At 36.2% G+C, this 21,837-nt stretch overlaps 4 protein-coding genes across 5 annotated transcripts; 3 read left to right on the top strand and 1 right to left on the bottom strand.

Annotated features, from left to right (window-relative positions):
* The first annotated feature begins 5,239 nt into the window (after nucleotides 1-5,239).
* LOC148698179 (putative xyloglucan endotransglucosylase/hydrolase protein 1) lies at nucleotides 5,240-10,171 on the top strand. The gene is made up of 6 exons (XM_088690395.1): nucleotides 5,240-5,428; nucleotides 8,717-8,769; nucleotides 9,007-9,128; nucleotides 9,296-9,396; nucleotides 9,479-9,678; nucleotides 9,799-10,171. Exons 1-6 carry the CDS (start codon nucleotides 5,240-5,242, stop codon nucleotides 10,169-10,171), a joined length of 1,038 nt encoding a protein of 345 aa, XP_088546521.1.
* A 521-nt stretch (nucleotides 10,172-10,692) lies between these two features.
* LOC137715311 (CAX-interacting protein 4) lies at nucleotides 10,693-12,449 on the top strand. 2 transcript variants are annotated; one of them, XM_068454595.2, is made up of 2 exons: nucleotides 10,693-10,848; nucleotides 11,219-12,449. In XM_068454595.2, exon 2 carries the CDS (start codon nucleotides 11,256-11,258, stop codon nucleotides 12,225-12,227), a length of 972 nt encoding a protein of 323 aa, XP_068310696.2. In that variant the 5' UTR covers nucleotides 10,693-10,848; nucleotides 11,219-11,255; the 3' UTR covers nucleotides 12,228-12,449. The 2 variants fall into 2 exon arrangements, with proteins under 2 accessions (XP_068310696.2, XP_068310695.2); XM_068454594.2 differs by having other exon boundaries at nucleotides 10,713-10,848; nucleotides 11,234-12,449.
* Nucleotides 12,450-15,251: 2,802 nt separating this feature from the next.
* On the bottom strand, nucleotides 15,252-17,662 carry LOC137715387 (mitochondrial import inner membrane translocase subunit Tim9). The gene is made up of 2 exons (XM_068454696.2): nucleotides 17,452-17,662; nucleotides 15,252-15,727 (listed from the first exon to the last, which is right to left on the bottom strand). The coding sequence occupies exons 1-2, from the start codon at nucleotides 17,544-17,546 to the stop codon at nucleotides 15,541-15,543; spliced, it is 282 nt and encodes a 93-aa protein (XP_068310797.2). The 5' UTR covers nucleotides 17,547-17,662; the 3' UTR covers nucleotides 15,252-15,540.
* A 1,576-nt stretch (nucleotides 17,663-19,238) lies between these two features.
* On the top strand, nucleotides 19,239-21,604 carry LOC137716198 (outer envelope pore protein 16, chloroplastic). The gene is made up of 6 exons (XM_068455611.2): nucleotides 19,239-19,625; nucleotides 19,760-19,811; nucleotides 19,997-20,028; nucleotides 20,468-20,501; nucleotides 20,644-20,711; nucleotides 21,295-21,604. The coding sequence occupies exons 1-6, from the start codon at nucleotides 19,512-19,514 to the stop codon at nucleotides 21,433-21,435; spliced, it is 441 nt and encodes a 146-aa protein (XP_068311712.2). The 5' UTR covers nucleotides 19,239-19,511; the 3' UTR covers nucleotides 21,436-21,604.
* The last annotated feature ends 233 nt before the right edge of the window (nucleotides 21,605-21,837 follow it).

Here is a 21,837-nt window from a genome sequence, read left to right as displayed (position 1 = left end):
TACTTTTTAATTTTGATATAGTGCTTTTATAATATTGTCAAGAAAATTAACGTTACATTATATTATGCATAAAAAAAAATCTTAAACTTTAACATAATACTCATATTTTATGATAAATATTTATTTGTAATCATTCATGTATTTTTTTATTACAATAAAAAAAAAGCCCATGTTTTATAATAAATACTTATTATAACCATTATATGCTAAAGTTTTTGCCATGTTTTGCTTTCAATAAATTGTAGTACTTTATAATATATGTATTGTGACATCCCACATCGTCCAGGAGAGTGATCCTTAAATGTATATTCCCATCCCTACTTAGCACGAGGCCTTTTGGGAGCTCACTGGCTTCGGGTTCCGTAGGAACTCCGAAGTTAAGCGAGAAGGGGGCTAGAGCAATCCCATGATGGGTGACCCACTGGGAAGTTGCTCGTGAGTTCCCAAAAACAAAACCGTGAGGGAATGGTAAGCCTAAAGTGGACAATATCATGCTATGGTGGTGGAGCGGGCTCGGGAAGTGATTCACCCCGGGCCGGGATGTGACAATTTGGTATCAGAGCCTAACCCTGGTCGTGGTGTGCCGACGAGGACGTCGGGCCCCTAAGGGGGGTGGATTGTGACATCCCACATCGCCCAGGGGAGTGATCCTTAAATGTATATTCCCATCCCTACTTAGCACGAGGCCTTTTGGGAGCTCACTGATTTCGGGTTCCGTAGGAACTCCGAAGTTAAGCGAGAAGGGGGCTAGAGCAATCCCATGATGGGTGACCCACTGGGAAGTTGCTCGTGAGTTCCCAAAAACAAAACTGTGAGGGAATGGTAAGCCCAAAGCGGACAATATCGTGCTACGGTGGTGGAGCGGGCCCGAGAAGTGATTCACCCCGGGCCGGGATGTGACATGTATTCTTCTATTTTTTATTTTAATTTTCTCAAATTTTCAATACAAGTATTGTTCTTTTAAAATGTAAAGCGACACTTATTTATATGATATATGATAAATTTATTAAATCTGCCTAATCCTCCTAGGCCCACCGTCTTGATGCTAAGTTCTAGCCCGCCGCCCGATTAGCCCTTTAGCAAAAACATGGGCCACATATTTTTTTCATGTCATCATTTAACAATCGTACTAGAAAGCCTCTCAAGTTTTTTCAGTACTGCATATTAGACAACAGTATTTAGTTTAAAATTTTAAGTTGTTATAGAGGCAAACGGTATGTATATGTATACATTGTCTTCCTTTTTCTTCGTGATCAAACGAATGAAATTCTGACTTAAACAATGCAAATCAAGCTAATATATTTACACACACACACACACACACTAACCACATATAATATTATTTTTCACGTATAAATTCTACTTTTTTGGTAACAAAATAAGATGTACTTTCTTCTCAATAATAAAGAAGGTTGTGGACGAAGAACAACACAATTAAACAAAATTCTCGAGCAATTAATTTTGGAAATACAAAATATCAACAAAGAACAGAATTACAACAAATCGGACATTTGCTGGCCGTAGCAAGCCACTTCTGGATGCATTCTTGGTGAAACGTATGCTTACACTTAAGAACCCGGCACTTGTCTCCTTCTTCGAACTCCTCCATGCAAATTACACATTCATCGCCGCAAATTCCTATTTTTTTGTCCAGTCGGTAAAAGAAAGGTATACCGAAACACATTTGCCGCAACGGCTTAATTCGGACTCGTCTTCTTCCTCCTGGGTTTAGTGCTTGGGTTAATGTTCCAGATTCGATGTCGTGCGTTTGATTAGCTCGTTGATCGACATTGGTCTTGACGATCAAAAATATAAATATGGCGACTAATGGGATGAGTATGGCGAGTAGGAGCAGTGGCTGAACTTCTGCTGCTGGTGGCAGTAAAGGTGGTGGAGAAGGAGGAAGCGTCGGAGCAGCCGACACCATGGCGAGGTTATGTGAGTGAAAACGTATGCCACTGTAGTTGATCTGTATACCTTTCAAGTTAGGAGTCGTTGCTGTTTTGCGTACAAGGATCAAGGATTGCTACAAATTATATAGTACTTCAGGAAATTGTATTGTAAGTCCTAAAGGAATAAGGAAAAGAAAAGAAGAAAGGGAAAGTTTCTAATCTAGGGTTTTGAAGCTACAGGGTACACCGTTGGAGGGGTGCATGTGTGGGTAAGTCAACATATTAGCAATCCGAATTACGTAAGGATAATACCTATATGTGATGGGATGTGATTTATGTATATACTCATGCCTCTTCTGCACCCCTTTATATCCTTCCATTTTTTTTTATTCAATTTAAAAGTCAAATTAAAGATAGAAATAAAAACACAATGTACATTTCATAAACTCCATTATTTTTTAATTATTTCGAGAAGAGACAAAAATACATAAACAAACAAACTTAGCCCAAAAGCAATCAAAACTAAAATTTTAGAATTTGAGCCGTGCCCACAATAGGATTGTTAACTAAGCCAAAACTATAAACCGACAGCATCGATAAAACTTCGAAGTAATTTTAGATTTGTAAAAGTTAATTTTAGTACTTTTACAAAATTAGTTTCACAATTTAGGCACTTCTTTGCTAGATAAGTTGCAAAATTTTATGCACTTTTATATGATCAATTTCACATTCTATGCACTTTTACATGATCAATTTCACAATCTATGCACCTTCGCAAAATTAGTTTCAAAATCCCAACAATCCTGCAAGATCATATTCAAAATTCTAGCAATTATGCAAAATCAGTTTCAAAATTTGAGCACCTCTACAAAATTAGTTTTAAAATTCTAGCATTTTTGCAAGATCAGTTTCAAAATTCTAGCAATTCTGCAAGATTTGTTTCAAAATTCAAACTCTTTTGTAAGATGTGTTTGAAAATTTTCAGCACTTATGCATATCAATTTTGAAATCCCACAATTTGTGCAAAATTAGTTTAAAAAATCTCACACTTCTGCAAGAGTAATTTCAAACTGCAAGTTCAGTTTCAAAATTTTCAACACTTCTGCAAGATCAACTTTAAAATTCCAATATTTTACAAGATCAGTTTCAAAATTCTAGCACTTCTGCAACATCAATTTCAAAATCTAAGCACTTCTCCAAGATTAGTTTCAAAATTTTCTTCATTAATTCAAAATTAGTTTCAAAGTTCCAGCATTTCTGCAAAACCATTTTCACAGCACCAAGCACCACACCATCGTTATCTTGTTTCCACCTCCAGTCTCCCTTGGAACTTCCTTTGGCAGCAAAACGCGTCAATCAACCAACCCAAAATCTAGAATCCAATGCCATTTTCTCAATCTTGTCCATAAGCTATGTATCTCTAGATTTTGTACTACTGCAACAAGTCACTTGCACTTGTAGCAACCATCAGGCAATGAAGGTCGAGGTAATAAAAAAAACAAATTAAAAAGTTAATTACAGTTGTAATCTCAATCTCCACAACCATTCAAATTCAATGGAAATTGAAATTTAAGCCCTAAACGACAAGTGACTTGCCCCAGAGGAGAGGAGCACTCCTCTTGCCCTTCCTCCACCAACACAACTTTGACGTGCTCCTCCTGATCCTTTGTGCTTCAGGCCGTGGTGGTCGGTGCAGAAGCTGAGAAGAGAGAGATGAAACGGAACATAGAAATGGGGACGAAGAGAGACGATGGGGGAGAAATGGGGTAGGGGTTTAAAAGTCTTTTTCTAAAAATATAAACATGTTACTAATACTTTTGAGATTTTTATTAAAATATGGATAGGAAAATAGGAAAATGGGGTGAGATTACCAACACTCTTTAACAAATTGTTTACGAAGATAAAACCAACGATAACTAAACTGATCACCAACTAACAGGTTTTGGTCACTTATGCTATTAGTTTGAGGCTTAGATGTTGTATCATTGTTGGTTCAGTGTGTAGTTTGGGACCAAACTGCACCATGCTCACTCCTAGCTCCCCTTTGCATGACATGTATACCACGCAAACTAGACAATCCTTTTTTCTAAAAAAAATTCTAAAAAAACAAATTATTATTGTTATTGAGGGGATGAGAGGGTTCTAGACAATTACAATAATTTTTGTAAGTCTTGCCTGCAGTGCAGAACCAACACCAACAGCAGGACCCATGGCCCTCCTTCTTGCCTCAGATCTCTCAACAGCAACATCAGACCTTGTGTTGATCAACCTTCTGATCTGCTTACTAAAGCTCTTCATCAGCCTTGTCATGGTGTTCTTTACTCCAAACTCATCCAATCAGGCTCGATCGGTTTGCGGTAGGGAGTGTGTGAAAATAAATTTAATTAATTCAGAATCTTTTCTTTAACTATAAGAATGTAATTTCATATTGTAATTATATCGTAAACATTATGTGAGGTTAATACAAGGAGTCATAATTCCATAATTTTTAGCTCTTTACATGCCAAAAAATCCTTAAAAATCATTACAAGATGCACCACTTGTGCATTTTTATTTCAAAAGCCTCAATGAACCCTCCACAACTTGCAAATTATTGTGGTACTTCGTGTATGTGAGATATATTATGCTTACCAACATGTCCATGTCTATGACATGCATTGAACCGTGCAATGACCCTTCACTGTATTAGTGGAAACAATTATATGAGTATGCACCCTAATGTGGGTTTGATCCCTACGATCCTCTTCTCTTAACAACTAATAATTTAATCTACTAATATTATCACTTGTAAAAAAATTGATTTGCATCGAACCAAAGTTACCAAACAACCTCATCAACAGTAACAAAAATTTATCTCAATCATCATTGGACTTACCAAAACAAAAATATAATATTAATGTAATTACCACAATATAGAAACTCAATTAAGACTAATGATATTGCGCAAAACCCTTTAAGAAACTACAACACTAATACCATACTTGGTTGTGTGCGTCTTTGATTCTTTGGATATTGACTAGCCACAATTCCGAGTACACGCACCGCGAACAGAAGCACGACAAAGGGGACAGTGCCTATTCCTTGGCAGCCATTCGTCGATGCATTTCTGGTGATACATGTGGTTACACGTGGTCAGCCGGCATACGTCCCCATCCTTAAACTCCTCGAAGCAAATTGAACAATACTCCTGATCTTGATCACTACAAGTGCAGCTTTCACTTCTTCGGCAACTATTCCTTGTATATTTGAAAACCGTCGAGGCTTGTTCTGGTGTTTGTGCTTCAAGATCTTGGGTTTGTTCATCAGTTGGGCTATTTTGCCTTTTACAGTACAGTAGAAAGACATAGATGATGGTTAAGGGCAAGGTTACTCGCAATATTATGTGTACTAATTCTGATGCTATTGATGATGGTGGAGGAGGAGAAGGAGGAGGAAGAGGAGGAGGAAGCGGAGGAGGAGCCGCGGATAACATGGGTGGATACTCGTTTACAAGAGGATTTCAAGTTATGAAGCTGTCAATTGGGAGATCGACTAAAGTAAAAGGCGAGAAAAATATAAGAAAAGTAAAGCTTTTTTTGAAAAAAAAAAAAAAAAACAAGAAAAGGGGCCAGAAAAATATTAGAAAGGTAAAGCCTTTTTTTTTTGAAAAACAAAAGTAAAAAAAAACAAGAAAAAAGGTAAAGCTTTAAAGTTGGGGTTGGTAGCCACCGTATAGTGGACGTTTGACCAAACTAAGTAAGCTTGCAAGAATCTATCACTACGTGGATTATTTGGTTTACCCTTGCAAAAATGTAATGAACAAACTTTCATAAGCTAGGATTCTAATTCGGAGTTTACTACATATCACACTCTACGGTTAGGTTAGTGGCTTAAATTCAGAAATTAAACTAATTGTAAGAGATGATTTATATAGTAATACAAAAAACATACATTTGGACGGTTTGTAAAAATGTGATAGTGTGCATTTTCTAGAACGACCAAATTTGAAAGAAAATGTTTCGGCATAATGAATGAAAATTTGACATTTTCAAGAATAGAAGTGGAAATTAAAGAACAAAAATAAAGAAAACATTGTCGTTTGATAAAACTTTACTACCAAACACGTTTCCATATTATTTTTAATATATTTTCTTTCTCAAACAATCATTCTTGAATTAGACTGACAAATTCATTCTCAAATCATAAAAATTAAAATACCTATTTATTGTTATTGTTTTCCACAATAGTTCCAGAAAAAAATTGTAAAGGGTTACCAGATGGCGATAGCGTTTTAAAGCTTGACAGAATAAAATTAAAATCTCATATTTACTATAGGAATTGTTATTGGCATTCTAGAATTCTCATCTTTCTCTCCAAACTTTATATATTTAGAAATAAAAATACACTTATGAGAAGTGCAAAATAAGATTTTTAGAGTGCAAGTAACAATTCTCTTTACTATAAGCCTTAAATAAGATTAATGGACTATTTTAATATTTAAAACATACATTAAAAGAAATACTACAAGTACAATAATATAGACCATATAAATCTCCCAGTCTCGATGTTGATCTGTAATACTAAGGACACGTGGCCACTTACCTGGCGATCGAGCTATATATCAATGCATTGTTTCCTGAACCTGCTCGTTCCTTGTTTTGGTTAGAATTCGGATCATCTTGATCTTCATAAGCTAGTGACGATCCTAGACCAGGGAGAATGAGAGGTAGCTAGGATCCAGAGCCAAGTGAGAACATGCACAGCGGTATACGCAGAAGAAGATTAACAACGATGAAATTGATGTATACTGGCGAAGAGGCACGGACATAGTGTGTGTGAGAAAGAGAATTTATTTGAGAATAGGTTCTCACATCGAAATTTTTTTGAAAGTTTTTAGTTATATGGAATGGTTCCACTCCTAATTGTATCAAGATCTTTTGTGAGGAAACCCAGCACGTGGTTAGATATGCAAATGATTAAATTGGGACAACATCATGATTAATTAGTAGTGAATCATTGAGTCATTGACCGAACTCTCGATAAGAATTTGATTTAGTTTGTGTTCTTTTAATTGAATTTTAATGTATGCGCTTTCCATTCCTTTTAATAGTAAATTAGAAAGAACATCCTAACAACCATAAATTTTATAAAAGGAAAACTAATGAAAATGACTTGAAAACTTTGAGTTTTAACGATAAGGATAAAATAAAGGATAAAGTGAATAGTATCAGGTTTGACTTTTTAGTGTAAAAATGTGGTTTTTCATTAAAATGAACAGTAGCTTTTCGTTAAAATTTCATTTTATAAAAGAGCACGTCAATAGCTCAACAATAATAAAATAATAAATAATAAAAACTCTCAATTATCCAGTTGTCATGTTCTAATTGATTATTTGTTGTGGTGTGCTATTCTTCCAATTGCAAATCAAGAAGGTTGCTTTCCTAAAATAACAAATTTACAAATGAATTTGAAGAAATGAATTGTTATTAGCACTCAAAAAATCTCATTTTACACTCCTCATAAATGTATTTTTCTTTCTAATTGTAGAAAGTTTGGAGTGCCAAATAAGATTTTTGAAGTGCTAATAACAATTTCCTTTGAAGAATATAAAGATTGTAAAAGGAAAGCGTATATGTGACACGCATTTTGGAGCATAATAATTCTATTCCTAACAAATGATACTTTATGCCGTTTAATAAAATAGTCTAATAATATTTGTCTTTACCAGTAAAAATTTTTATGTTTGAATCTTGTAATAAGTTTGAGACCAAATCATTCCGTTCACCCTTTAGTGTAAATATATCGTTTTATAAAAGAAAGACAAATAATACTTTATGTATAGAATTAAGTTACACCATAAAGTTTCCGTTTTAACGAAAGGGAGTCATCTATAAAGTTTCCATTTTAACGAAAGGGAGTCATCCATTTTATTTCAAGGGAATTATATTAAATTAAGAAATATATTTATTTGTTAAAAACATAGTTTTAAAGTAATCAACTACTCAAATGTTAGATCCCACATCGTCTAGATGAGAGGATCATCTATGCCTTATATGTACATGTCCACCTCCATATAGCACGAGACCTTTTGGGAGCTCACTGGCTTCAGAGTTCTGCAAAGTTAAGCGAGTTCATGCGAGAGCAATCTCAGGATGGATGATCTACTGGGAAGTTTTCGTGTGAGTTCCTAAAAACAAAACTGTGAGGGTGTGTTGGAGCCCAAAGCGGACAATATCGTGTTACGGCAGAGTCGAGCCCAGGATGTGGTGGAGCCCGGATCGAGATGTGACGTCAAATGTCTAAATTCAGAGGGGCAAAGATCTTAAACTTTTATTAGAAAAATTATTAACAAAAATACTGTATTTGATTAACTTCTTTTATCTACTTTCGTAATACATATAGTTTTTGTCATCTAAATATTCAATGTTTGATTTTTCAGAGTCAGTCAAACTTATATTATTTAATTTTATTTCATTTTGAATAACAAACATGTAAATGAATTTCTGTAAAAACTTTTGCATTAATTTTGGGACATTAATGTATAACTTAGTTTGCGTCTTGTATTCATTGAACGTGAACCTTAATTATTTGACATATTTGGGAAAATGCATCTCAAAAGATAAGCAGCTCATGATATATATTCACTTTTGTATACAATGAATTACATAAAAGGTTATAAATCTATGAATTACTTAAATGGATTAGTTGTCTAATTATGGCCTATCCCAAAAGGATGTCTTTGTACAATGTTCAAAAACGAAATTATAATTTGAAGGATTTCTTTATTGTTTCAGCTGAGGATAGGTCACATTGTTGTGTGGAACACTCTTTTTTCCTTCAACCAGGTTGAAATCCCCGGCAAGGTTTTATCAAGACCCATTATGCACTCTATTCTCAGGTTATACGTATTATTCGTTGCTTAATAAATATCGTACCGTTTCTCAACAAAAAAATTTGAATAGAAAGATAGCAAAATTGGGTTTTTCCTATATCAGTACACCAAAGACAAAGTGAATCATACAACAAACCCAACTTCATTTTTCTTTTGTCTTCGATCGATCACTAGCTTCAGAATGTTTTACGTGAATTTCTTCGCTGCAGTTTTTGTTTTCACCTTTATGTGTCATGGTAGTAGGCATGCGAGTGGTACTAGAGATGTGCCCTTTGTACTGAACTACAAAGTTTCATATAGCCCAGATCATACACAGCTTCTTAACCAAAACGATAAAATTGTGCTTTCGATAGACGAACATTCAGGTTCTTCTTCCTAACTGTCTTAGAATACATGCGTGTGTGATTTCATGTCCCCCATGCAAAAAATTCACGTACCTTTTTAAAACAAAAACAAAAAACCTGTGTATGTAGCTTTGTTTGCAGTTTATCTTGTACTTAATTGACAGTAACATTTTTTTTACATATTGCAGGCACTGGATTTAGATCCACAGAAAGATATGGTCCTGGATTCTTTGGTATTAAATTGAAGATTCCAGCTAAGAAGACCACTGGAATCATCACAACCTTCTACGTAAGAACTCCATACCCGTCTTCTTTTCAATTCACATTTTCTAGCCATTACTACCTCAAGTTTTGACTTGTTTTTATGGCAGTTAATTTCGCAACCGAATGATGATGAGCAACGACATGAGGTGGATTTTGAGTTCTTAGGTTCTGATACACAACATTATCTGCTAAGCACAAATGTGATTTCCAATGGCAACTTACATAGAGAGCAGCAGTTTGCTTTATGGTTTGATCCTGCTGCAGATTTCCATTTTTACCAAGTTCTGTGGAATCGACACCAATTAGTGTAAGCTTTCTTTTTATTATTTTCTTTCAATATCATATTCGGGTTAAGTTTGCGATATTTTTTCAATCAAGTATGTGACAGATTCTCATTAATTTACGCTTTCTAAAATTTATTTTTCAGGTTATTTGTGGATGGCACCCCTATAAGAGTGTTGAAGTATGGCCCAAGTATTGAAGGGATTTTTCCAACAAAACCCATGGAAATACAAGGCACTATATTGAATGCAACATGGGGATCCCAAGGAAAAGCAATTAACTGGGGTGAAGGACCTTTCCATGCCTACTGTCAAGGATTTGGCGTTGATGGGTGTTCAGCGAAGTTGAATAATCCTCGAGAATGCTATAGTCTCGGTTATGAGTGGAACAGAAAAGAGTTCTGGGAATTAAACCAGCATCAGCAAAATGCATATGAACATGTTAGAAGGAAGTACTTAACATATGACTGCTGCACGAAAACCAGCAGTCCAACCCCAGAATGCAAGATCAACTACTAGAAGTCTTGAACACATTATATCACGTTTTATCTTGTCAAACATTGCGTGATCATAAATTGATGAGTATAATTAAGTAAAGGTTTTATCTGCACCAAAATGTGTACATTTCCTGAATTGAACAAAGATCCAAAGCAGAGTTTGACTATTTCTACTTTGTTTAGGGAGGTTTAAATTCTTCTATATTTCGATCATTAATTGGAATTTGTATAAAAGACAAATTACATGAAATGTTGGACGGAAAAAAAAAAATTTACATGAAACGGAATCACCTTTGGAAAATTAAAGTTTAATGAAATCGAATAGTGTATTAGCTGGGAACAACGGTCTAACGAATAAATTCTCACGTTTAATTAAATTTATTATTAACACGATTTGAATCTAAAACTTTTAAGTAAAAAAAATATGTATGACCTCAAGTCCTGAGTTTAATTTTCTAAAACTCGGTAGGTCCAAATCCAATCAAAACAATAGGCCCAATTATGTATAATACTATACCTTGCAACCAAACGGCAACGTTTCTTAGCATACAAAAGACGATTGGCAATTGGTGTTCAATGTCGGCCTAAAAAATTGAAATAAAAACGGATATTATATTGGATATATTCAGTCAGCTTCACAAATTCCTTTCGCTCTTTGGCAAGTTTCGTTCCGTTTCGTTTCGCCTCTCCGATTCAAAGGTAAAGCTTCAATCTTTCCATCTCAATTTTCGCTCTCCTTTGATTCTCCTCTGTCAATTGCAACGTAGAACAAACCCTAAAACTTAAATCCCATCGCACGGACAATTTTCGATTCTCTGTTTCAAAAAGCTCGAAATTGTTATGTAATTTGTTGTAATCGCGGCTCGATTCTATTGCATTAATTTCTGCACTCTGATTGTAATTAGACATTTTATTAGGAGTTCGAAAAACCCTAGAATTTGAATTACATCGTTGAGTTATCGAACCCCTTTACACTAGGGTTTTTTATTGATCGAAAATTCGATTTATTTCAAGTAATTTGTGTGTTATTGTTTTGTGGGTGTCGTAGTTTCTGAGAGTTTTGATTTAGTTTGTGTCTCTTTAGGGTTTGATCTTCGAATTTCAAGATGCCTGCCACAGCGGGAAGGGTTCGCATGCCCGCGAACAATCGGGTACACAGTAGTGCCGCCCTTCAGACCCACGGTATATGGCAGAGTGCAATTGGGTATGACCCCTATGCACCCAACAAAGATGACACCAAGAGCACTGCACAACCCAATGTGTCAAACGATGAACCGGATGGTGAGAATGCATATGCTAGCTTCCAGGGCCTCCTTGCGCTTGCCCGTATAACTGGGTCCAGCGCTGACGAGACTCGTGGGTCTTGCAGCAGGTGCGGCCGTGTTGGGCACCTCAAGTTTCAGTGCAGGAACTTTCTGAGTGTTAAGGAAGATAAGGAGAGAGAGCCTGAAGGGATTCAGGGTGATGTTGCATCAGAATTGGCTAGGTTGAAGAGGAAGATTGGTAGGACCAGTGGTAAAAATGTCGAAGAGAGTGAGGAGAGTGAGGATGAGGATGAAGACAGTGAGAGCGAGGATTCGGATTATGATTCAGAGATCGAGAAGATCATTGCTCAAAAAAATGGGTTAAAGGTTGGTAAAAAGGAGAAGTCGAAAAAGAAGAATGATGATTCAGATGATGATGGCTCAGATTCAGATTCTGGGAAGAGGATGAAGAGAGGAAGGTCGAAGAAGAGGAGGAGCAGCAAGAGGAAATATGCTGATGATTCAGATGATTCAGATGAAGGTAGGAAGAGAAAAAGGAAGGAGAAGCGTAGGAAGAGGGATGAGTCCTCGGATGAGGATGGTGAGCGTCGGCGGCGGCATAGGAAAAGTAGGAAGGAGAAGAGGAGAAGGAGAAGTCATCGGCATTCAGATGATTCTGAATCTGATTCGTCTGATGATTCTCGTAGACACCGCAGTCGGAGGAGCAGGAAGGCAGCAACACCATCTGATTCTGATGATGATTCACGGGTAGGTAGGGGCAGGAAGCGGTCTGAGAAGAAGAGCAGCAAACGCCTTCACAAGGATGATGAGTAAATCTATCTAGGAATGGATTTGAACTGTGTACACCAGCACGTCTTTGAATTCTATGTAGTATATGCTTTTGCAACCTTTGTATTGCTTCTGTTAATTTGCTCGGACAAGCTTCTGTTGCGTTTGGATCTTTTTGCCTTCTGGGATGAAACTGTCACTTTGCTGATTGAGAAGTTGGAATTTTTCTGGTAATGTGTATTTAATCTTGTGCGATTTCTGTTAAAAGTGTCTACACTTCATACCGTGTGATCATGTATCCATCTTTTTCTCATTACCTATCGTTTATCAGTTAGTGATTGTTTCGATGTGTTTTTCTATGATTGCGTATTTAATTTAGAAGGTTCTCTATTTTAATCTTTGTCAAATTAGGGTTCTTTGTCGCTCTAGATTGTTTCTGACAATCTTCTAGTTTGTATGCAAGCATACAACATTGTTTTTAGCACTTCAAAATGATACATTTGTGATGATATTTCTTATGTAGAATTGTTATCTTATTGGCATTTTTCTTAGCTCCAAATGTCATGTAAAATCCAGGCACGTTGCATTCGTCGACATTCATCACCTTGTGCGTGTGTTAGTTCCACTGTATTAAAATACTCGCCTCGGGACGCGCCTAGGCAGCTGGACGGATGGGTTGCCGCCTCAGTTTTGCAGGAGTGGTCGGAGTGCGCCGGCGGCACCCCTTATGCATCAGAGGCATTGCCCCCCCTCCCCCCCCAACCCTATTTTTGGCCCTTTTTTTTGAAATTTTTTTTATCTAAACTAACTCCCTTGTACCTCTTCCTTCTGTCATTGTCTCTCTGCGTTTTTTTTTCCGATTTACCCTCTCCCGAGCGCGACAGGCGACAGTCGCTACACCAGCCTTCAACAGCATCGTCGCCGCACGCTAGCAGCAGCACCGCAACACCCAACGACAGTGCCCGCCAACACGCCCACAAATGCCCAATTTTTACGATTATGGTTTCTGAATCGTAATTTTGATATTTTTTTTATATAATATGTGTATCCTGTCTGCTGTGCTTTTCATCTTCTTTTATTGCCGATACTTTATATATATATATATATATATATATATGTATGTATGTATATATATTATAAATGTGTGTGCTCAAGCTCATTGTGCTGTGTGATTAATAATCTTTTTTTTTTTTTTTTTTACATATAGTATGTGTGTGGTCACTTGTTTATTATATATAAATATATATTATATCATTTGGCAAGTGTGATGTGTTCACTTGTGTTTTTTATAAATTTATAATTAATATTACCATGCATTATAATTATATAATATATAGTTCAATTGATTAATGAATTTGGATGATATTATTTTTTGAATGACAATAGATTTGGTTAATATTACATTTTGAATGGTAAATTGATAATAGATGTTTGTTTTACAAAGTATTATTTTTGGGAATTGTTATTGGTACTTCAAAAATCTTATTTTGCACTCCAAACTTTCTATAATTAGAACACTTGTGAGGAGTGTAGAATGAGATTTGTGGAGTGCTAATAACAGCTCTCATATATATATATATATATATATATGTATATATATAGGGATAGGATCAAGGGACAAACATTTTGACAAATATTTTTACACTTCGTTTAAACCTTTAGATTACAAAACATCCAAAGGATTCATTCATTAAATGACATAGATGCTTAAGTGGATTTTAACTAATATTAAACATAAAAATAAAATTCAAAAAGCATAAAATATGGAAGGTAATTAAAAATAAAATTAAAAAGGAAGAAACCCTAGTTTTAAGCGTGCAAACAAGAAAGGACGTAGAACTCCATTGATTCGAAATACTATAACCTCCATCTCCCTCTTTGCCGATGAGGTTTGCAACTTTCATATGATTGACATGAAATTTTGATGTCTTCTACAACGAATGAAGCAATTAGTCTCTTGAGTCTTCATTACGTAAGCAAAACGTACAAAACCCTAAGTGGTATATTATTGTTCATATATGCAGGGTGATTAAATTAGGTTTTGTAAAATCTTTTTAGTTTTGTCGATTTAGGTTGCCCCCAAGGTTTCCAGAATTGTACAACCGGACCTGATTCCAGGCCACCTTTGTACCTTCCTCTTGATCAAAAGCCCTATAAACCTTTTTCACAGCACTATGACCAAGGAGGTCAGCATACCGCCCATACCGTCCAGTTGGATCAACCTCCACAAAATGGTTCAGCATCTCGATCAGATGCATTCGAACTCTCAACTGTCATCTTCAAAGATCACTCTAATGAGGAATAAAACCAGTTCAAGCTAGAAGCAACTGTGCCCTTCACAAGGGACTTCAAATCATGAGACGACTCACCCTAATGAGCCAAACAAAATAGAACGCTACCCCCTACTTCTCCGATGCAATAGTATTGAGTTACTCTATTTGTACATATATGAACAATAATATACAATTTAGGGTTTTGTACGTTTTACTTACGTAATGAAAATTCAATAGACTAATAACTTGATTCGTTGTAGAAGACATCAAAATTTCATATCAATCATATGAAAGTTGCAGACCTCATCAACAAAGAGGGAGATAGAGGTTACAGTACTTCGAATCAATTGAGTTCTACGTCCTTTCTTGTTTGCACGCTTAAAACTAGGGTTTCTTCCTTTTTAATTTTATTTTTAATTACCTTCCATATTTTATGCTTTTTTAATCTTATTTTTATGTTTAATATTAGTTAAAATCCATTTAAGCATCCATGTCATTTAATGAACGAATATGGACTTTTGGATGTTTTGTAATCTAAAGATTTAAAAGAAATGTAAAAATATTTGTCAAAATGTTCGAAATTTAAGACGCCTCATGTCTAGACGAGACTATCTATGGGACGCCTCGCCTACGCCTTCGCCTTTTAATACATTAGTTAGTTCACACTTCATATGACCTGTACAGAAGCTTTAATGGAGGAGCATTGAGATTTAACCTTTTGGCCGGGATTTCGGCACCAAATTATACATTTTTCTTTGAATTGAAGGGAACTAAATTAAGTAAATCTATGCTCCAATTATCAAAAGAAAGCAATTGATCACATTGAGGAAGTCAAGGATTGCTATGCTGCTTGGATTAGTAACAGTAAAAAATATAATCTGACGGCAACTTACAGATCCCGTGTTTCTGCATAATACAATTTTTCTGTTTTCCCTTGGATAAGAAACACGAAATCATGAAAAATGGGTACGACTACCACTTGCCATTTTTTATGTAAGAAAGGGGAGATTCTCCAAGAAAAAAAAGGCACCAAAAGGCTAAGACGGGATTGAAGGCGCGCTCTCTACCTCTTGCCGATTTGATGACTAATCTTGTGTTGCAGCTCCCTGGTTGAGCTCTGCAAACCTCATGCCAACACGCATGGAATGCTTTAGGAACTTCTCGGCACATCGCCTGACACAGGTTTCCTCTTGCTTCTGCAGTGATTTGTGCTTAAAGGTGTCGACACAATCATTGAAGCATCTCTCAACAAGTGAGTTATACATCCTCAAACTGCAAGCAAACACATACTGTTAGCGGGTTGGTCCCGTCCTTTACAATGACAATGGCATCAGAAAAGCTCATTCAAACAAATCCTATGCAGAAACTAGGCAAAACACTATCTCAAGACTACGGGAACAGTTCTTTTTCTTACAAATAAGCATCCAACTTAGAAGCCAGGTACCAAGAAAGAATACCTTTATTACGAAAAAACAAGTAAACATAAAATGGAACAGAACAAGCTGTACAAAGTCCGAAAGGAATCACACAATTTGTTGTAGAAATGCCTAAATGAAAAAACGGAGAAAGTACAAGCCGTACATGCTTATGACAGAAGGTACAAGATAATTTCTTACTGTTAAAAGCAACAAGGTTCAGGTGATTAACCAGTATCTCAACTAATTTTCTTTTTGTTAATTGGGTAAAACTCATTCACTCGGGAATTCACACCATTTGCATCAACACAACTAATGTAGTTCCCAAAACGTCCAGAAGCAACACACATAAGTTGCACTGGTTTTAAGGAGAACTTCTATGTGGCTTCACAATAAGAGTGTTCACAAAATTAAACCAAGTGACCCACATCGTACAAAAAGGAATTGTGAAGCAACAAATCTGAGTCAATCAAATGCATTGACATTCCATGCTCTTCACAAAGATACTAAGGCCTCGTTTAGTGCCCAGGACTCAAATGGATTGGACAACTCACAAGATTCATAACACGTAATAATGTAGTTCCCAAAACGTCCAGAAGCAACACACAGTTTGTTGCACTGGTTTTAAGGAGAACTTATATCTGGCTTCACAAAAAGAGTTTTCACAAAATTAAACCAAGTGAACCACATCCTACAGAAAGGAATTGTGAAGCAACAAATCTGAGTCAATCCAATGCCTTGATATTTCATACTCTTAACAAAGATACTAAGGCCTCGTTTAGTGCATAGGACTTGAATGGATTGGACAACTCACTTATTGTGGGAATTTGAAGGAGTCAATGGAGACCGACTTCGAAATTTTATTCAGGTAGAAGATGGATGCATTAGGAGGGAAATTGTTCCCTTCCAATCCCGACAAAATGGTTGTAAGTTAATTCCCTTATGGTATTCTTAGACTTTAGATTCAATTGTTAAAAATGCACTACAAGAACAATACCAATAAACTACACAAGCACTACAAAAGCTACTACTAAAACACTAGAAATGCACTACAAAGGGACTAAACAAAGGAATCTCAAACAACACCCCTCATTTCAAAGTTCTTTAAAATGTATTGCATCTAGTTGTTTTCAAGTCCCTCTATCTAAATTATCCAAGCAACCCCAATTATAAACTAAACGTGGCCTAAAAAACAAACATTTCAGTACGAATCTAACCGCAGCCGAAAACACGAGGCATTGCGTTACAGAGAACAGATTGAAGCAGGCCAAAGAATTGCCAACTGACCTACCATCCAATATATTAAAAATGCAAAAACAAAAGCCAACCAAGATCTAAGACATCAAACGTGCACTACCAAAAATTCTACTGTAAACCCACAAACCCTCATCTCATAAATTGGAAAAATTTGCAAACTTTGATGGCTATATTTTACTACGAAGAACCAAATTTCGAATTTTTCATCATATTATTGACCTGAAATTCACATAATTTAATAACCCGATGAGAAATTTTACGAATTCGAAGTGGAAATTAAGTCAATGAATCAGAGAGAGAGAGAGAGAGAGAGAGAGAGATGACCTGTCGCGGATCTGGAGCTGGTCGATCATGGTGGCCATTCTCAACTTATCTTCCTCTGGAAGTGAATCCAGATCTCCTATCATGCTCTTGTCCATCCCGGATTGTATCGAATTTCTAAGATTTCAGCTTAATTGCCTCACTCTCTGGGGAAAATGAGGAAGTTAGGTTAGGTTTTATGGAACAGAGTTCGCGCAGTAGATCTCTGTCTTTATAGGGAGGTAAAACCCTAGACTCCTTGTCCATCCCAGAAACGTGTAACGGCACCGTTTAGCTACTTCGTCTTCTTAGCCGTTGGATTTTGAGGATGGTATGGGGAAATTTAGAAATTGGGTGCCTCACAATTTTTGTTGTGATTAATGTGGATATTTTGTATTTATCCTATGTATTTAAACTATTTATGAAAAAAAAAATTTGGCCATTGAACCGGAAAATGGAGCCGGTCCGACTTGGAGAAAACTCAGAAATGCAAGAACTTGTCTTTGATTAGACCCGTTTGGTTCCCGGTTTTTTACTTTAAAATATAGTCGGACCGGTTATATATATATATATATATAGTTAATTTTTTTTAACGTACCTTAATTTACATATGTTATTGTTGAAAACTTACATAAAATTGGTTTACTCCCACGTAGCGTCTCAATCTAATAATACAATGAGTGTTGGAAACTTTACATATCTTATTTGTTTTATTGAAACGGGGACACCTTAGTGACAGTGAACTTGTTCAATATAAGTTATTCTCTTGTCACTATACAGCCTGCACAAATTGTAGAACTAGTTGCACATAAGCTCAATCATTCTCTCTCTTCAGCATTTTTTTTTTTGAACAAACGATATTATCTACACAAAGATGAGGGGGGTGGCCTTACAATGAGCTAGCAATAATGTGGTTCAAATTCATCTTTGACGAGAATCGAACCTAAGACCTCTCACTTACAAGTAAAGAAAAATACTGCTAGACCATAGTATTAAGTGGCTTCACCATTTAAAAACATAGGTATGAAAATAAATGAGTGATGAGAAGGAATGGATATGGTATGAACGACCTCGCTATATTAATGAGATACCTTAATTTTCCTAGTATATGCCATACCCAAAAAATATGAGACCCGCCAATTCTTTGGTTGTTAGTTAACACATGTTTCTGAATGATACTCATATTCCTTCTAATTCTTTGTAAGTAAACATCCACTATGGTTTTGTCCAATTTAAGTTAGGGATCCATAATATTTTATATTTTGAGTAAACATGCCCTTAAGGGTGTGTTGGTTGCACCAGATTATCTCGAACTATATTAGCTTCAGGGACTAAGTTAGACTGATTTAAAATAAACTAAGCTGGACAAACTTACTAAAGCGTTTGAAGTAGTGCTAGACATAGAATGAAGATAATCAAAACTCTAATGTTATATTGTTTTGATTCATATGTATTGGCAAGTATAAACGGGGCCCAATACAGGGTTTCGTTGTTTAGAACGTCTTTAGAGCATTTGACATAAATTATAAGACATTTCTCACCACGTTTTGAACATAACTAATATTTATTATTCATTTTCTTTTTCTTCTAATGAAATACAAGTTGGGTTGGGATCTAAAACTAACAAGGCAAATTCTAAATCAAAAATTGCAATCAACAAGTAACGATGTAGCAATTAGAAAGTCCAAACCTTAACGTTCTCCCTAAGTTAAGCTGACACATTGATTAAGCAACAGTTACAACTTCAATTCACTCATTTAATTCTCACTCGCAATCAAAGCAATACCACTTTTAGCGTTGACACGTTCACCTGCAGACCATTGAACTTGCTCCACGGGCACCACCTGATGCAATTGATGCTGCGTTGCATCTTCCGTGATAGGAGTTTTAACAAAATATTTTAGATACTATTTATTTTAAATTTTAAATTATTTTCATTAATTTTTATTTTCGTAAATCCATCTATCTCCGTAAAGTAAAATATCACAATATCATCCAAAACCCCACCAATTTGTGATTTGTCACCATTTGGTTAGTCACACTGCAAACACGGAGCAGAGAGAGGGGAGAGAGAGGAGAAGAAAATGCCGAGAAGCAGTTTCGCGGGGTCGCTAACAGGGCCGAAGGTCGACGTGATGATCGACTTGGGCAACCCCTTCTTCAACCACACCGTCGATGGCTTCTTGAAGATCGGAACCGTACGCTCCTTTTTTTTTCAAATTTATTTTTATTTATCTTCAACATTTTTGTTTTTTTTTATTTTTTAGTTCTGGGTTTTGTTTGATCTTTGGGATGGAAGCTTTGGAATCAAACGGGGTCGTTTTGGTTTCAGGTCGCTGCTACCAGAGTTGTTGCAGAGGATGCTTTCTCGGCGGTCAAGAAAGGTACCGCTATCTATCATTATTGCAGTCCAACTGTTTGGTTCCCGAGAAACGCTGAGAAAATGCGAGTGGGAAAGTTTTAACTATCATATGCTCATCATATTGTGCTGTACTCTGTACTCTGATGGTGATGATTGTATTTATTGCGGTTGTTGAACGAGAATTTTGGTTCTTGGTGATTTTTGCAGGGAGAATTTCAAGTCACGATTTTGAGCACACTGTGAGTAACCAGACCAATCCCTTGTATAATTAAGTCCCGTTTTCGATTTTTTTGGTTCCTTGTATGATCTAGGATTTGTTGCTACTCTTAATCGACGTTGAGCTTGAAAATTTCCTGTTTTGAAACTCATCCCCCTTCGATTGTAAGTGTTGTGCTCGATGATCTTGCTGGTTTCGATAGGATGAGCGCTGTTTATAAGCGCTGAGGTCTAGTTAACTTTGTTTTGTATGGTTGTGCTCGGACTTTGGGCCCCTTGTAACCGGAAAAAATATTAGTAGCTACTTTCAGTTAGTTCAGCATCTTCAGTTGTTGCTCAATTGATTTTGTTTAGTGGGATCTATCGATTTGTTTAAGAGGTGATCGATTGTTTATTCATAGAAGAAAGCTGGGGTATAACACAATTTCCTAATCCTGCTAATTTAGAGTACGGTTTTTGCAGTTGAAGAAGATGTGTAAAGAAGGTGCATATTGGGGTAAGTTGTTTTGTATTTCATTGTGAGTTCGATGCATGTATGTCTGGATGAGATTATGCTCAGCTTCCAGGAGAATTGCTTCGGCTTCCCTACTTTTGAAAATGAAGGACTGCAGCAACAATTTCTTCTGTTACACTGACAGGAACCATTGCTGGAGTGTACGTGGGAGCAGAGTATGGTATTGAGAGGGTCCGTGGACACAGAGACTGGGTATGTTTGTTCTAATTCTAGTCTCTAGATAGGTAGTTGTACTCTATGAGAGGAAGGGGCTAAATAATTTGGTTTTCGGCTGAAAAATTCGAACATCTATGTTCCACAGAAACCTGTTGGGTGTAAGTTTTCATGCTCATTCATCTTAGTTTGCACATGGAGCTTCTAGATTTGGGAAATTGTTTCAGATTGTCTACTTGCTAATCTAAAAACTCTGAACCTCTTTGTTCCCTAGATCCTCCTGTTTCCATAATTTGGGTAATTGTTCGTTTTCAGTATGCGCAAGTAGCTTCTAATGTTACCTTTAGGATGTTGTGCTTAGTATTTTTCTTGTGAAAGGAGCTCAGGTCGAACCAAATGCATTCCAATTCAAGTATTCAATGACTTATTTATCCCAGGACTAAGTTTGAATTGTTGAAACATGATTTTGGAACTGTCAAAGAGTTCTTGTTTCCTACTCGACTTTGTTAATTGTCAGTTTGTCACAAAGCTTCAAGCATGCCATTCCAAGCTTGATTTTACTTAATTTTGGATTTCAACTGAAACTTCTGCATCTGCTAACTCCTGTTTTGATATCCTGCAGAAGAATGCCATGCTCGGTGGTGCATTGACAGGGGCTCTAGTATCTGCTGCCAGCCACAAGAACACGGATAAAGTTCTGGTGGATGCAATTACGGGAGGTGCCATTGCAACCGCTGCGGAATTCATTAACTATCTCACCTGAACATGGACGTGATATTCGACCGGATCTCTCTGTAGATCCCGAAGAACTTACGGTTCTTGTGTCATCTTTCTTATGAATAAGTAGCATTGTATAAAGAATGTTCAAGGGTTCGTCATGTAAACTACTGAAGGTTTTGATACAATGGATTATGAATCGTCTAATTTTATCATTCTTGGGCAATATGTTGCATTCACCGAAGAACAAATTGAAATTATCTGTGCATAACGACCAGAAAAGCATTCAAACTTCAAGATCATCAAATTCAACGAGTAACCGATGCCCTGTTCATCTTATTATTTTCCATTTACAAATTGATAAACATTTTGTGTAAGAATGAATATAAATGCATCAGAACACCTTACAAGTTACAACCATGTTACAAATCGGAATCAGGTTTGAAAA

The sequence above is a fragment of the Pyrus communis genome, chromosome 3, assembly GCF_041283825.1.
Source record: "Pyrus communis isolate YQ-2024b chromosome 3, ASM4128382v1, whole genome shotgun sequence".
Classification (NCBI taxonomy): Eukaryota; Viridiplantae; Streptophyta; class Magnoliopsida; order Rosales; family Rosaceae; genus Pyrus; species Pyrus communis.
This window is presented reverse-complemented; position numbering and strand designations above follow the sequence as displayed.

Coding starts and splice junctions, on each gene's coding strand:
- LOC148698179 (XM_088690395.1), top strand. CDS start 5,240: ATGATGGTTAAGGGCAAGGTTACTCGCAATATTATGTGTACTAATTCT. Junction 8,770..9,006: donor ATTATGCACTCTATTCTCAG/GTTATACGTATT, acceptor TCATGGTAGTAG/GCATGCGAGTGGTACTAGAG. Junction 9,679..9,798: donor TGGAATCGACACCAATTAGT/GTAAGCTTTCTT, acceptor TTTATTTTTCAG/GTTATTTGTGGATGGCACCC.
- LOC137715311 (XM_068454595.2), top strand. CDS start 11,256: ATGCCTGCCACAGCGGGAAGGGTTCGCATGCCCGCGAACAATCGGGTA.
- LOC137715387 (XM_068454696.2), bottom strand. CDS start 17,546: ATGGACAAGAGCATGATAGGAGATCTGGATTCACTTCCAGAGGAAGAT. Junction 15,728..17,451: donor CAGCTCCAGATCCGCGACAG/GTCATCTCTCTC, acceptor GTTTGCTTGCAG/TTTGAGGATGTATAACTCAC.
- LOC137716198 (XM_068455611.2), top strand. CDS start 19,512: ATGCCGAGAAGCAGTTTCGCGGGGTCGCTAACAGGGCCGAAGGTCGAC. Junction 19,626..19,759: donor GCTTCTTGAAGATCGGAACC/GTACGCTCCTTT, acceptor TTTTGGTTTCAG/GTCGCTGCTACCAGAGTTGT. Junction 20,502..20,643: donor TAAAGAAGGTGCATATTGGG/GTAAGTTGTTTT, acceptor TTACACTGACAG/GAACCATTGCTGGAGTGTAC.